This window comes from Archocentrus centrarchus, chromosome 6 (genome assembly GCF_007364275.1).
Source record: "Archocentrus centrarchus isolate MPI-CPG fArcCen1 chromosome 6, fArcCen1, whole genome shotgun sequence".
NCBI lineage: Eukaryota > Metazoa > Chordata > Actinopteri > Cichliformes > Cichlidae > Archocentrus > Archocentrus centrarchus.
The window spans coordinates 24,773,393-24,790,226 of record NC_044351.1 but is presented as its reverse complement, the minus strand read 5'-3'; the positions used below and the strand labels follow the sequence as shown (position 1 = coordinate 24,790,226).

The window sequence follows — 16,834 nt, the reverse complement described above, 5'->3', positions numbered from 1 at the left end:
TAATGTATAAAACAAATATACTAAAGTTGAGATGAATTTCATAGTGCGACAAAAACAATAAAACAACACTTTAGCAGATAATTTATTTTTTTGCAAATATTAGTAAAGCTGCAGTCTGATATAAAAGTGCTGGCCAATGGTTTTTAAATGATTCAATATACTGCCCAGAAAAGTGCACTTGGAGTAAGAAAGCTACTGGGCACCGCCATCAGGCCATAAGGAGACATACAGACACTTACTTGGTACTTTGCACTGTTAGTTTCTATAATGTTCAGCTACTAGGTCTAGAATTTAAACCAACTGGGAAACCTGTAGGGAATAGCTTTGCTGTAATAAAGCCAGGCAAACACTGTGTCAGCCATTTAAACAAACAACAAACTCATTACATTTCAAAGGTAAGTGAAATTTCATTATCATACCATAATTACAGAAGCACAAACTGTCTAACGCTGATACTTTGCTTAAATCCAGGTTTAACGATACTGTTATCGTTATTGCAATACAAATCTTTTTTCCATCTTGCGTAATATTTCAGGTGTGGTGATATTAAATATGTTTGATGTTGGTGAAGGACATATCAGTCCAAATAAAACACGTTGCTGTAGGTACCATGTTTGATAAGACAGCGGGTCAACAGTTAGAAAATTGCCCTGTTCTAAAACTCATTCAGTACTTCCATTTGACACAATACAATGATTGTAACTTAAAACAAGAGAAAAACACCTGAGATGCTGTCTTTTTTTTTTTTTAACGCTTGATGTCTCTAAAGCAAAAAGAAAAAAAAAGGCATGCTGCTTTATGAAAATTAAACAGGTTCAGGCAGTGGCTATGAGTGTAAATAACTGCAGCATGCAGTATATGTTGGGCACTGAAATCAGTATAATACTATTATATAGTAGAATACATTGGACACCTTTGTCTTCTTCAAGCACTTCCAAGTACAGACATGGATTTAGAACCAGAGGCACATACAGTTTGATCCATAATAAGTGGTGTCATTCCTTTTCTCCCTGCAGGGAATAAATAAATTAATTTGTGACCTGTTATCAGGCTGCACTGGAGGACTGAGGTCATAAACAGTGAGAAAGGAAGCCTTTCAAAGTGCTCGCATTGGAACAACGGTATGAGTGTGCTAAGTCAGGGTGACATAGCAAGTTAGACAGTTAAACCCAACGCCTGTAAAACACTTAAGATTATTAACGTTGCCAGCAGAAGACAGAGGTGACTTGTGTAAAATGGTTGTTATTATGCCTATTATTGTGGGAGGAGACTTAAAGCTTGGTGCATCAGGATGTCCAGGACTGCATGTTGCACAGCATGGCCTCAAATCGCTCCATGTTCGGGGCATGAGCGTGAGGTAAGTTGTCCGTCAGGCGACTGTACAGACTGAAAGACTTCAACTCCAGCCAGATGAAACCAAACCGGTCCTCATCAAATAGCACAAAGAGCCCCGGGGTGCGCTCTGGACTTGTAAAGCCATGCCCAGCAATCAGGCCTGTCCCATAGAAACTGAAAGAGAGATACACGCCCTCATCAGTTAATACATGTTATGCATATTAGCTATTTTATACACAAACAAACACTATGCATGGGAAATCACAAGCAATATTTGGTAGTGAAATATTTGACTTTATTAATGAATAACTTGTGACCATTACTAAATATTATTTTTCATTAAAATTTCTCATAAACCTTCATGGTAAACGCCTTTTTAAAAAATATCTTTAAAAACAAAAAGCATTTCAGCTTCTTTTAAGTAAATTCCTTACCATTTCCTGCAGATGCGAGGGTAGTCCTCATTGCGAGCCATAACTCCCAGAGGCAAGACAAAAGCCTGCGTTTCAGGATTGGTGCTGCTGTTGTGACCAGAGTTGCAGCTGTCTGAACAGGCACCGTGATCTGACTCCACCTCTTCTGCTGTGCTGGAACCACCACAGGCCCCTTCAGCTGCACATTTGACCATGGCAGAAGTGCTATTTTCCTGTTGTTCCTGCTCCTTCTGTACTTCCTCATGGATTCCCATTACTAGCCGAGACAGCTCCTCAATATTACGCTGTTGCTCCAACTCTGGGAGGACCACGGGCTGATGAAGGTTAACATCCAATGTGAGTTGTCCTGCAGGAACATTGGGATCTCCCTGCAAGGAGTAAAAACATGTGATTTAAACCTGCATTTGTGGGAAAACCAAAAAAAAAAAACAAAAAAACCCACACCCTCTTTCAATTCTAAGGTTTTATGTATCACAACATTAAAAAAAAGAAAAAAAAAAGAAAAATCATCTTTAGAACCTTACCAGGTTTCCAGAACCTTACTTAGAGACAATCTCTGAACACCACCACATGACATACTACAGTGTCATTATGATTCAACTAAGCCAAAATGGAGAAGCAGTGCGTGGAAAAAGTAAGTACACCCTGTGATTCAACAGCTTTCAAAACCACCTTTAGATGCAATAATGTGAAGTCATTTTTTGTGTGATGTTATCAGTGTCTCACATTGCTGTGGAGAAATTTTGGCCTTCTCTCCTTGACAACATTGCTTCAGTTCATTGAGGTTTGCTGACATTCGTACATGCATAGCCTTAAAGATCCAGCCTCACATCATTCATGAGCCAGTTTCAGCCAAGCTTTAGCCATCAGACAGATGCCCTCACACAAATTGTACCCTAGATATGCCAAATGTTTGCTAAACATGGTATTATGGTACATGGTATTATGGCCAAATGCCTCTACTTTGGTCTTATCTGTCCAAAGGTCATTGTCCCAGAAGTCTTGTGATTTGTTCAGATGCAACTTTGCAAACCTAAGCTGCTGCTGTTGTTTGTTTAAGGGAGAAGAGGCTTTCTCCTTCTCATTCTAAATAAGCCATACTTGGTCTTTTTCTAATTGTACTGCCATGAACTTTTACATTCAGCATGCTAACTGAGGCCTATAGAGTCTGAGATGTAGCTCTTGGGTTTCTTGCAGTTTCTCTGAGCATTGCACGGTCTGACCTTAGAGCGAATTTGCTGGGATGTCCACTCCTGGGAAGTTTGGCAAGTGTCTTTAATGTTGCTCTTAACTTATGAAAAATCTTTCTCACTGTAGAATGGTAGTTTTAAAATTGTTTGGAAATGGCCTTATAACCCTTTGCAGATTAATGTACAGTAACACATACTGCACACACCTGCATGTTCCAGACCAGCAAAGTGATTCTGACACTTTCTGGTGGTCAGTTAATCAAGTGCATCAGATTAGCAGCACGTGGCTGCTACTTACCTTCCTAATCCCTATGGATGCAGTAAGGGTGACCTTCATTTTTTTGCAGACTTGTTTATTTTATTGGATTGTTCTATGGAAACTCCAGTTTGTAGAATTACAACAAGCCTTTGATTATGTTAAACTACAGTGCCCACTTTCATTAGTCATTTAATATGAGGTCAGCCACTAATAATGATTATTACTTACAGTGAGTTTGGTTGCTTTTGCAGAAGTTCCATGGAAACTAAGCATGACAATCTCCAAACCGTGACTGCCATAGGTGCCTTTGAAAAGGCCTGGCTGCAGTAGATCAGCAGGGTTTGCAGGTGGCAGGTAGATCCTTCGGTATGTCAAGCAGTTACTGTCATAAAAATGCATATGAAAGCCACAGAATTATTTGAGCAAATGACAAGTTTTTATTGTTTTAACAAGAAAGTGTAACAGAGAAAAAGTGTATGCAAGGAAAATTACATACTCATATTGACTAGTATAAATGAACTTCATTAGGATTAGCTCCTGCATGTGTTCATGAAATATTTCTTCCAGTGTCCTCCCCCACTCTTCTTCCAACCATGTCCTGAACTCCTACACAGACACACACAGCATAAAAGGTTGTTAACTGTCCCCAAATTTCACCACTGCCAGCATGCATGGGCTTTAAAATGTAACAATTTAAATACTTTGCACGTAGTAAAAGTTTTGACTCACCTCTTGTCTGCCTCCTGGCATGCGATGGTGATCAGTCTGGTTACATTTTGTTGAAAATTCATCCCTCTTTACTGTCTAAATATAACAGCATATAAGATACATAATAGAATTACACACTTGGATAAGATATTAACCTCAAACATAGATTATTTTGCTGCGTTAAGAAACATCCCCAGTGAGTTCATTTCTGTGGGGCATAGTTTTTCTTTGTTTTTACCATGTAAGCCTGTATGTCTCACCTGTATGTCTCCTTTGTGGGGACCTTTGTGTCCATACATACACTCCACAGTGGCCTTGTTGCTCTCCATCATGTGGATACGGAAGAGTGGCCGCCGTCTCATGGGGTCCTCCACACGGGGGTCATGAGGTGGTAAATACATCCAGCCAATGATGAACAAACCATCCACCTGAATGAAAAATATTTTAAGGAATTTACCTGCACTACCTAAATTAGATGTTCCTTTACACCAAGGGATTATTTATTATATGCAACAGTATTGGGCAAAAGAGAAAAACTACTTACCACAACATTGAGCAATCCACCATAAGGGCCTATGTCAGGCTGCCATAGGCCCAAAATATGCCTGTATGGGTGAAGTACTGTAAGACAAGAGCACAGAAACACACCATTCGAATCATTATCTGCTGTGCTCAAGGTTTAACATTAGCTCAGTGCCCGTGGTTAAAAAACACCAGAGAATTTGTTAAAAACACTCAACTTTTTGTTTATGACTCACACTCAAAGGGAAGAAATGTGTAAACTGGCCATGTTCTTGTCAGACAAATTTCTGAACAACACACAGTGCACACCTCACTACCTGGCCTCCCATTTCAGTTTCAGTACACACACAAAAAGCTCAGAGGACAATTATTAATACACATATCAATAATGCAGGCTCCATAACACTGCTACAACTGTTTGCTTACAAATGAACTCAATGAAAGTCACCCCACACGTAACCCATCATGCTGCAGCCTTCACTTTGAGGCGCATGTACATACAGTGTGTGTACACGTCTCTATAGTCCATGTGCTCGTAGTCCGGGAGGAGCTTCATAAAGCGCCCAGACTTCACTCGTGGATTAACACCTGCACAGGCACAACACAGGCATGTGTAGAGCAGCTGCAGACCAAGCAAGCTCAGTCCAAATGCAGCACTCTATTGAGCAATGTGCCAAAACAGTTCATCTAAAAATCCAATGGCTTTTACTAGCAGTTTGCTTCATATGTTTGTATATGCGCTTAACCTCTCTCTGATACACAAACATGGAATAGACTGGAGGGAAAAAAACATACCACCAGGAGTTTAGGTAGGTCATTAAAACTCTTGATTTTATATATATATATATATATATATATATATATATATATATATATATATATATATATATATATATATATATACACACACAAAAAGCAACTGTGAGATTTTTTTTCCCATTTGCTGCAGATCACAGTAAATATGAAATGCTTTATGTGGACACCTACTCCACATGCACACAAGGAGTGCAAAATATGAGCACACAATCAAAGAATGACTCAAATTAGCAGGAATTAATCAGCTTCACTGGATTAATATATGACATGAGAGCTGTAGAAACTGACGTTTAACATAGAGATCCTGGCTAGATACTCCTCCTGCTTCCATCTTCCTCAGGTCCTCCTTCATGCCAAACTCTGCAGAGAGAGAAAAAACCAAAAACATTCAGTTTGATTAAGACTATGATTATAAGGTTAATCACACTTTTAAACAATGTAATCAATAATCTCACTATTTGTCTAATTTATACAGAGCACAGATATTCCCGGAGTGATTCCTCCTTTAAATTGATATCAGCTGAACAAAGAATTTGTAGGCCAAAGTTAAACTCCTGTCAGCAGACACAGACCCGAACAGATCTGACTTGCACTATTTCTTAGGCACACAGAGCCTACGGCATGAGCAGCAGCTTCAACAGGAATCCAAAAACAGAACATGAAAACGTCTTTGGAGATTGCTCAGATTTTTTTTAATTCTTAAGTTTTTACTAAAGAGAGATTTTGACCTAATTTACAGTAAGACCCTACATTTAAATGGGGTTATTATGCTGTGGATGTATGTGTGTAGTAGAAGTAATAGTGGTAACATCTGTTGCTGATATTAATTGCTCTTATTGCATTATAAGTAATGTCTCTCAGCGCCACTGAAATGATGACCTGCTTCTAAAATGCTTTCCAAAACGTAACAGGCATCATGTTTCTGTCTTTGATTTTATTCAGACATTTTCAATGTATTTGTTATTCTTCCAGGCATTAAAAAAAAAAAAAAAATTCTAGTTTACTGTATTGCGTGACTTTTCAAAACATTTCCTCAGGTCTGGACTGTTATCTCACATGCTGATGTTTTGAATTTCCAACACTCATGTTTCATCCAAGGTTTATTTTAATGAACTAGCTTTTTCCAGTTAATTGATTGGAAATGTATCAAAAAAAAAAAAAAAAAAAAAAAGCTAGTGACATGGAAAAAAACGATAATGTGCATCTTTAAGTGGCTCACTTCCATAGAGTCTGTGTGTGAACCACTATTGTTTAACCCTGTCATCAGCAACCACCTTCTAAAGATCTGGATGTAGTGATCATGTTGATGTCACAAGGCTTGGCTCCGGCGTGCATCAAAACTCTCAACAGCTACACAGAACAGCTGACATGGGCCTAATAACAGAGGCTTTGGTCTATTCTTGTGCCGCTGAAGATCCAGCAGCTGGGTTATGGCCGGGTAATTTCCTTCATGTTTCCCATAGCGATCAATTGAAACGCTTTTAAGGGAACGCATTTCCGCGAAATCAGCTGACATAAATTCTGACGACGAGGAGGAGGCTCGGACACTCTGGTCGACACATCCAATATTAATATGTGACTCAAAGCAAAAGAGGTTAACAGAAAATGTTTAAATTACATATCTGTCCAGGACTGCTACATTTACCTTCGATGCATCGCCTTCTCCAAATGGTTTCCGTCTTGAGGATTTGTCTGAATTTCTTGCAAACGAGGGCAACATTTGGTAGAGTTGTTCCGGGAAGCAAGGAGAATATTTCCACTAAAAGCTCCGGTGGTAACTCCGCTAATGACTGTGGGTGTGGAGGTCCAGTGTTTGTGCGAACCAGAAAGCCCCCTCTGTTGACATGACTGCTGCCATATTCGTGAGCGTCACTCGGCCCTGCAGTGGCGACGACTCCGCGCTCCGGGCCTCGGCAGCCACCTGCGTCGAGTCTCCCCTTGCCCACGATCCGCTCCTCTTCTTCCTCGTCCATATCGGAATCGCTGCCTTGATCCTGCTCGTTATTCCTTTGTCGCCTCCGGCACCTCCGAGACTGACCAACTCCGCAGAGCCTGGCACAAACAGCCATCCGTAGTTACCAAATAGGCAGCATTACATCATCACAGCACATCTATCAGCTGCAGTGTGGCTGATCCTTCCCCGTCCTCTTGAGCATGAGCGAAGGCATTTCGTCTGACGTCACGGCGTGGACGTAAAGTGCGTAATTTGTTGATTTCCAACAGAAAGCGATTACCCTGTAATTTATTTCTTGTAAAGGATCGCGAGAATATTACTTTACTATTATTTAAAATAGCAATATTACTCTTTATGAAATGTAGTTATTCAAAATAAGAGTTAACTCACAGAGAATATCCAAACTCAGAGAGTTAATTATTGCATTATAACATTTATGTTTTAGGATATATATTTGTAGAGGTGGAAGGTGTTTTGTTTGCTTTGCACCTACCAGCTACAGTAAATCCACTTGCCTAATGCTGATTAGGTCCCTCTTGTGCCTCCAAAACAGCTGTGACCCATCAGGGCATTGACACCTATAGGAGTGTATTGTGGTGTGTGGAACTTGGTCCGTGGCAATCCTTTGAGTCGAGGAACAGCATGCCAATTCCCTAGTAAAAAAAAAAAACAACCCAAAAACCCAATGAGTCATAGTAACAAAATAAACTGATGTGCAGTGAACCTTTGGATCAGTCTTGCACCAATATGCTTGGGTAGTTTTTTCAGAGTTACTGGGTCTCTGTCCAATAACCTACAAGGATTCACAATGAACTAGTAGTATGTGCTAATTTTTCTCACTATAAGATAGGAAATTATAAATACACAATTTTTGACTTAAGCTGTTCATTTGCACAAATCTTAAGCCATTTTAATGGTTCATTTTCATAGATGTTTAATTTTGTTACACATGTCTAATGTTACTTTACCTAAAATGTGATGAAGCCAGGAGTCCAACCTAGAGTTTTCTGATAGCAGTCATATGATTTACAACTGGTGATCAAAACACAAGGCAGCCATTGCTAAACCTATACATGGTAGCTGTTTCTAGGCCTAACTGACAGTAGTTGCTTGTTACCTAAACATCCACACTACAAAAGGAAGAAGCTAGAAGGTTTTCCATTTTGAAATTGAAGGCTAAGTTAGATTTGTTTTAAAACACTGAACAATCAATATTTGCTTATACATGTATTTAAGATTCCGAAAAACTGGAATTGCTTTGTTAATATAGTGAAGATTCTTTACTTTTTCTCACTTTTCCTAATCTCACTCCTTGATTGCCTTTAGAGCTATTTTGTCACCTGCTCATTTCCTGTCACACATTATTTAAGGACTGTACTTCCTTTCACTCACTGGCAATTTTCATCTTTACATGGGGTGTCAGTTCTTATTTAGCAGTCCATTTGAGTCTTTAAACCTTTATGTACATGACTGCAGAAAAAAAATCTACTATTCAGACACATTCATACATTATTGGAAATACTGTTATGGTGAGCGAGAGGCCTGAGAGGCAGCACATAAACTGCCCATTTCCCAGAGGTGAATGCAACTGAATATTATCGGTGCCATTCACACATCAGTGCAAGCCAACCTCACATGGACTTTGTACTAGGGAGCTGTAAGACCAGCTACTCAGCAAACCAACTGCAGTGGGGCATTTGCATTTTCACATGTCTCTCTGTTAAGGTCTAGGTAAGGTTAGGCCTGTGCATGCATGAAATGACATGTCAGTAATTATAAAGCATTCCAGATGTTCATCTTGCACTATCTTGAGAGCTTCAAATTTCATTGCCTCCCTTGCAGAAGATGTTTAGCACTGGTGGTCATGCTTTATTCAACCATAGCTGAACTAGGCAAAGGTGAACAGCGTGTGATGATATTCACCCCTCTGATCTCTAGTGCCCTGCCACCATTGGAGCCATTCTCTGGGCATCCCCCTTTTCTTTTGGATTTCCAGCAAGCTTTGACCATGGACAGAGCAGTCAGGGCTCTCTGCTGCTGTACTGCAAAGAGGATTAGGCAGGTGTCTGGTATCAGCAGTTCCTATTACTTGGCTTCTGAATATCTTGCCTGTAATATCTGTAAAACAAAGTGCGATCAGAGCAAGAATAAACCACAAACCAAGGTCAATCAGAAGAACATGATCTCTCATTACTAGGAATAATGTACAAGTCCTCTTTCCTGCAGGTTTTTTCTGATATGAACCATTAGCGACAAACATTTCCTTCAGATGCTGCCATATTCACACATCATTAGCTACACACCTGCCACTTAGCCACTTGATGTATGCAAGCAGGTATAATTTTAAGCCTTTTTACAGCAATCTAGAAACTTTCCCTGATCTTGCTTAATAAATTGAGCTTTATGTTCCCTTCTTCTGGAGCTTGCTGGATTAAAGGCATTTTGGAAGGCTAAACCTCAACAGCCAGAGTTCTGACATGCCTACCCCCAGCAGATAACTGTATCTCCACCCACGATTACTCCAAAAACAATAAAGGGAAAATAACACAGCTCAGCCAGACATGCACCTGTCTTTTCTCAGAAAGCTGTGTTACACTTAATGAAGGCTAAACAATGAACATCCTGGAAGCAGTACTCATAATGGTAATCACTGGAGACAACTGCAACACAAAGAAGTGCTTGCTGATACAATAAATCTGTTTCCTTTTCTCTTTTTGATACTGGATGAGAATATAAAATGTCATTCTCTGGGTTCCCTCTTTATGTCCTGAGCTAGGACATGATGAGGGGACTAGTTAACAAATAACCTGGGGAATCAAGGAGGCTGGTCTATGAACAAAACAAAGGATTGTACTAATGAACTCAGAAATTAAAACAAAAAGCACAGTTACAAGTATTTAACAACAAAATAAGAAAAAGGAAATGAAAAGAGGTAACCATATATGGTGCTTACTCCTTCCCACAGAAAATGTAAGCACCACACATTCCCTTATTCTACAAATATGGCCCAGTGGCACTGGCTTCAGTGCTCCTCTCTACTTTTGTACTGCCAGTTCTGATGAGTAGAGTGAAAGAAGTTTCATTTCATAGTACACACTCTTGGAGGGAGAAATGTAATACCCAAGAAAATGAGAGAAAGAGTGCAGGACCGTGCACAGAAACATCTCAGCAATATATCTCATATTTTTATGACCTCTGGCAAGTGACACCTTTATCTAGGCATATGTGACTGAGCTTATCAGGTTGAATGAGGACAGTCTGTAGCAACAGAAAACACTTTTCCGGTGGCCTTTTTCAGCACGCTGACCAGCAGAAAATTCTCCTACAGTAGCACACTGGTGTGCATATAATAAATTATTATTTTTAACAGATTTCAGACAGCCACATATTCCAGTCAGGCACAGTCCTTCTGCATCACCTTTAGCACTACTAACTGAACCTTATACTTTTTTTTCACAGTTTCAGCAACTGTGATCTCGTTGAACACACAAACCATACATGTTCATACTGTTATCTCTCTCCTTACTTTAAGATGAATCTGAAATCGATTTTCATTACTCCAGTTTGTTTGATATAACTGGCTGGACCTGACAAGATTGAGAGTTTCAGAAGGGTTTTCAAATTAAAAGAGTTCCTGTGATGAGAGGAGGGCACCCAAAAAATGGGCCTATAGAAGTGTTTGCTCAAATATGACAAAGGATACACCAGTTTTTAGTTTGCTGTCTCTCATGCACAAAATATTTCCCATCTCCAAGACACTGTCACTGATGTGAGAGTCAGGGCCACAAAAACAACTGCACTTGGTGTGAAGCGTGAAAAGACCTCGTTTTGCATGCTTTGCTGAGCAAGACTGACAATGCAGCCTTGTTGCTACTCCTTTTTGCCAGACTCTGTACTGAAATGTGTAGCAGCCCTAAGCAGATTAATGGTGTCAGGTACAAGTGTTAGAGCCTTATCTCCAGAGCTGAGTCATTTTAAACAATACTATCTAGCTCTAACTACCCAGCTCTTGATGATGAATAGCACAACCATTCCTATATGGTGAGTTAATAGACACTTAATCTAGTGAGTGTAATAACCCAGTATCTGAGGCATTTTCGGTGTACTCTTGTATTACTCATTTACTCAACAGTGTGTCAAATGCCTAGCTGAAACAGGGATTGAACCTTCCACTGGCTCCATCTGCTGTTCTTTGGTTGTTTTTATTTGCAGCTCTTGCCAACTCTTCACTACCCAAACCAGCCAACCAAATCAGCTTCACAAACTCGTGTGTTTCTACCCCCACCTGCAGGAGCTTCACTGAGAGATGTCTGCAACACTACCTAATACTGTTGCTGGAGGAAACAGCTGCCACATCAACAGTACTTTAGCAACTGCTAATTTTGCTTTCATGTAAAATGAAAGATGGGCACATCATACTGTATTGTATAATATTATAAAATATACATATAAGCTGTTCTTTTCTATTCTGTAACATTTTACAAGTATTCCCATTGCTCTGTTAGTATGTGTTTGATTATAATGAACACCTCTATAAGGCTCATATATTCACTGAAGACATGTAATACAAGTAAAACAATGCAAGTAAAAAAATATAAAACTCTATATACCACACATTTATATGATCAAAAAGGAGTAGGATGAGGATTACACTTATTTGATCCTACCCTTTAACACTATTTAATATTTTTAGTGTTCATCGATCGGACAAAACACATGTATAACTATATACAAGTCTACGCACACACAATACACGCATAACGAAATATAAACTAACCAGAAACCCTGGATGAACAGCCAGGTCCGTTCACTCCTCAAAACCCGTGATGCTGCCTTCAGGTCAGGCGACAGAGCTCTGTACAGTGCTGCTCGAGCTGACCTGAAAAGAGGAATTAAAAAAGCCAAGACGGGCTACAGGAAGAGAATAGAGTCCCATCTGTCCAGCAATAACACACGGGAGGTGTGGCAGGGCATTCAGAACATCACAAACTTCAGAGGCTGTGATGTGACTGCAGGAGACCTGAGTGTGTCACTAGCAGAGGAACTTAACTGTTTCTTTCCTCGCTTTGAGACACCTCAGGACCACCCATCTGCTCCAGTCCTGCCCCCCCCCACCAGGCTGCACCCCACTCACTGTCCAGGAGCATGAGGTACGGCGTGTGCTCCTGGCAGTGAACCCCAGGAAGGCTGCCGGACCAGACGGAGTACCTGGCAAGGTGATCAGAGCGTGTGCCCACCAGCTCACCCTGATTCTCACCAGGATTTTCAACCTCTCCCTGGCCCAAGCAGTCACCCCCCCCTGCCTAAAAACAGCCACAATCATCCCCGTGCCCAAAAGGTCATCTGTCACCAGCCTAAATGATTACCGCCCTGTGGCCCTCAAACCGGTAATCATGAAGTGCTTTGAGAGGCTGGTTCTCCAGCACATCAAAGACCATCTGCCCCCCACTTTCGACACCCATCAGTTTGCATATCGTGCAAACAGATCCACAGAGGACGCCATCGCTGTAGCTCTCCACTCTGTGTTGAGCCACTTGGAGCAGCAGCAGAGCTACGCTCCTATGCTCTTTGTGGATTACAGCTCAGCGTTCAACACAATCATCCCGGACATTCTCACCACCAAACTGCACACCCTGGGCCTCCCCCCTCTCACATGTTCCTGGATCAAGGACTTCTTAACCAAACGGCCCCAGACTGTGAGACTTGGCCCCCATCTCTCCTCCACCCGCACACTGAGCACTGGCTCCCCACAGGGCTGTGTGCTGAGCCCCCTCCTGTACTGCCTCTACACCCATGACTGCAGTCCGGCCCACAATAACAACCTCATCGTCAAATTTGCTGACGACACCACAGTGGTCGGACTCATCTCAAAGGGAGATGAGGCAGCCTACAGAGAGGAGGTCCTGAAGTTGACAGCCTGGTGTTCAGAGAACAACCTGGCACTGAACACCATGAAAACCAAAGAGATCATCATCGACTTCAGGAAGCACAGGACTGACCCAGCTCCCCTCTACATGAACGGCGAGCGTGTGGAGAGGGTCCACACCTTCAGGTTTCTTGGTGTCCTCATCTCTGCTGATCTCTCTTGGTCAGATAACATCACAGCTATTATCAAGAAGGCTCAGCAGCGACTTCACTTCCTGAGGGTCCTCAGGAAGAACAACTTGGACTCAAACCTGCTGCTGACCTTCTACTGCTCATCCATTGAGAGCCTGCTGACGTACTGTATCACAGTATGGTACGGCAGCTGCACTGAGGCAGACAGGGTGAGGCTTCAGAGGGTAGTCAAGACAGCACAAAGAATCGTTGGCTGTCCTCTCCCCTCCCTGATGGACATCTACACCTCCCGCTGCATCAGCAGAGCAGGAACATCATCAAGGACAGCTCACACCCTGGCTTTGACCTGTTTGACCTGCTGCCCTCTGGCAGGCGCTACAGGTGCATCAAAGCCAGAACAAACAGACTCAAGAACAGTTTCTTCGCCAGAGCAATCACCACCCTGAACTCACACACTCACCCACTGTAACTGTGCAACACCCACATCTCTGTGCAATATTATATTATTCATACTGAACAATATCTAACATTCCTATATTGTGTAATATCCAGTATTCATTCACTAGTGCAATATTAATTCACCAAGTGCAATATTCATCATCTTCATTATTATATGTATACACTTATTTACTTTTCTTACAATGTACAGATGCACCAATGTATGCATATATTTTTATACATTCTATTTTTTGTATATTTTATACATTGTTTATTTTCTGTATATTTCTTGATTATACTAGATTATAATATTTTTATTTTTATTTTAGAGAGTTTGATTTTCTGTTGCATGGCACTGAACAGGAGTGGCCCTCCAATCTCATTGTACATCCTGTATAATGACAATAAAGGCATTCTATTCTATTCTATTCAAACTATATTTTTTACAATGAGCTAATTACCTTAACACCCCTCTATATCCCTTTACCTTATGAAAATTATCTCTTTATATTTACTTTTAAACTGAGTTGTATTTGGACGTTGTTGTAATTCCACACTTAAAACTATTCCAGAATTTCACTCCATGTACGGATATAGAAAAACTTCTTCTGGTTTTCTGCACTTCTGAAGTGCATCAACTATATCTACTTCTCGTACAGATCAGTCAGAAGTTTGAACACACTCACCGTGTGTCCAATCGTTTGACTGGTACTATATATATATATAGTATCCTGCTTTTCAAGTCAAGTCATTAACACAAAGGGTAGAGGAAAATAAGGTAGAGGAAAATACATCCACTTCTTCCACACAGGAAGCCAGTCATTTAAGATATTATGTAACTGTACTGGTAAAATTATAATATTGTAAAATATACTCTAAAATGTATCTGTTGGTGCAAACAAAGACTTTGATGAAATCAACATGACAAACAATCATGTTTCTCTCGAGAATTTGGATTACATTGTCATGAATGGAAGAAACGCTTTAGTTCACCGTTCAAAATAAATACAGGTTTAAAACGTGCTTTCCCTTCATGCAGTCTTGCTCCTTAACACAGAGGTTGTATCATAAATATTGCGCATCCACGGATATTATGTTTTTGTGTACTTATTATCATAGCTTATTATGAAGAATACACGAATAAAATGTACAATTTAATGGAAGTGTAAAATCAGCAGTTGTAGATTTAGGGAAAACTGCTGAAAGGAGGCAGTCATGCAATCTGTGTGTGGCGTCTACAGCGTTGACGAGCAGCCTGAGCTCCCCTCAATGAGCGTAACCCTCAGTGTGTGGAGCACACCAAGGCAAGGTCTCATCTCTCGCGAGGAACGACGCCATTATCGGAAACTCTACAAACAACACGAGAATTCACCATTCACACGGTAATATAACCCAATCTTACACGGTACATGTGTTGTGTGCGAGAATGGGGACAGAAGCTGCATCAAAATCACATTTAATTTAGTAACTGCTTCAGCATTTAACCATTTTTGCGTTACGTTTCAAAGGCCTTTAGGCCCAACTAGCATGCTAACTACCACGCTAGCTTAAATAGCGTCTCCTTTGCATTGCTTCACCTTTAACGTTAGCATGCAAGCTTTCAAATCCGATTTTGTAGCCGCAGCTAATATTAGCTGCTAGTTATATCCTTCTGTTGAGGCTAATTAACTCACGCAAAGTAAACAGTATATCTGAAATACAGTAGTTTTGCACCAAACTGCCAGTAGCATTACATAAATGCGTAACATGCAGATGCTTTAAGTTTGACAGTTTCCTCCGTTTATACGCCTGTATTTAGCATCGTCAGACCCCCGCCCAGTTAACTAACTAATCTAAACCTGGCTAGCTGGGGTAGTAGACGTTTCAAAGCTCTGTGGCGTTTCATATTTGTTGCTGAAATGTAGTAACTGGGCTAAGCACCTAAAGTCTTAAGGAAATAGTTTACACAGCTGGATACTACCATGTTTTCTTAAAGCTAGCCACTACCAGAGGTAACTGTAGCCAGGTTAAAAAAAAAAAAAAGCGCCAGTAGCTTTATTAAATTTCGGGCCGTTTTGCCTAGGGCTCCAGGGGTACACCAAAACTGATTATCATTCATTTTATATCGCCCATAGCATGCAGATAAACCCCCTACACAAATTTATGTGTCCCCAGTAGCAAAGTTGCCATTGTGGAAGTTTAAGGACTAAGCACTGAGTTATAGTCCCCACGACCTATTCAATTAAACGGTAAAACATTATTATTCGCATTTCAACTAATGGCGCAAACTGTTAAAGCTTTGCAAGCTTTGGTTAGTCACGTAGAACCGGGCCTACATAAAAATGTGCTTTATTGTAATTTTGCCTCATGCATTTATACTTTTGCTTCCCATAATTGGAAAACGAGGAATTGACTCAGGAATAGAGCTGCTAGATCAGGACTCTAGATATCATCTTTCATACAGATATAATTGTTAGTCTAGTCGTAGCTATTTTGAGGATATAAATTTTGCCTATCCCTCTCTCACCAAGTTTAGTGGAGATGCAGTGCATCCTTTTATCTGTTGTACAAGTGGTGTAATAATGCGTTGGCACAGGTGAGTTCATTACATCTCCAGCATTTTCTTTTGAAAATGCAGACAAAGCATTTAAGCACATGTACTATTACAATCACAAAAAAGAACGAAAGAAACAAACAAACAAAAAAATAGTAAGACATGGAAAACAGGCAAATGAAACAATGCAACAAATGAAAAGCATCCGCAAAAGCAGTGTTTCTCAAGCTGCGGGGGCCGTGACGACCTGGGAGAAAAGTCCTGCGGAACAAATGTTGAACATCGGATTAATTCTCACTGCGGAACAAGGAAATCACGTTAGCAGGTACGTTAGCATAGCGACTAGCGGACCTTGCTTCCCGTGGGGCTTGAAAAGATTTCATCCGATGAAGTGCATGATAGACAAGGTTTGAGAGCCACTGAGCTAAAACATGATGAATAGTAAAGGAATGTTTCAAAGTTGTTAATACATATAGGCTCAAAACAGGTAAACTTAGCACATCTATTTCAGTGGACCGATAAGCAGATGAAAAGTTGCAAAGACTCCTGCAACTTGAAAAAGTAAATTAATTTGGGATGTGTCAGTGC

The 16,834-nt window shown here is 40.6% G+C and overlaps 2 protein-coding genes across 4 annotated transcripts in view; one reads left to right on the top strand and one right to left on the bottom strand.

Annotated features, from left to right (window-relative positions):
• Positions 1 to 63: 63 nt before the first annotated feature.
• Positions 64 to 7,424, bottom strand: fbxo31 (F-box protein 31). Its single transcript, XM_030731123.1, has 9 exons — positions 6,910 to 7,424; positions 5,553 to 5,624; positions 4,471 to 4,547; positions 4,187 to 4,354; positions 3,948 to 4,022; positions 3,715 to 3,824; positions 3,447 to 3,600; positions 1,770 to 2,137; positions 64 to 1,509 (listed from the first exon to the last, which is right to left on the bottom strand). Exons 1-9 carry the CDS (start codon positions 7,331 to 7,333, stop codon positions 1,287 to 1,289), a joined length of 1,671 nt encoding a protein of 556 aa, XP_030586983.1. The 5' UTR covers positions 7,334 to 7,424; the 3' UTR covers positions 64 to 1,286.
• Positions 7,425 to 14,992: 7,568 nt separating this feature from the next.
• The window catches only part of banp (BTG3 associated nuclear protein), a 42,470-nt gene continuing 40,628 nt past the window's right edge, over positions 14,993 to 16,834 (top strand). The window contains exon 1 of one of the 3 annotated variants that reach the window (XM_030732285.1): positions 14,993 to 15,095. The gene's annotated coding sequence lies outside the window, so the exon portion shown is untranslated. Of the gene's footprint in view, positions 15,096 to 15,141; positions 16,654 to 16,834 lie in introns of those variants that run through there. The other 2 variants (XM_030732287.1, XM_030732286.1) reach the window with 2 other exon arrangements.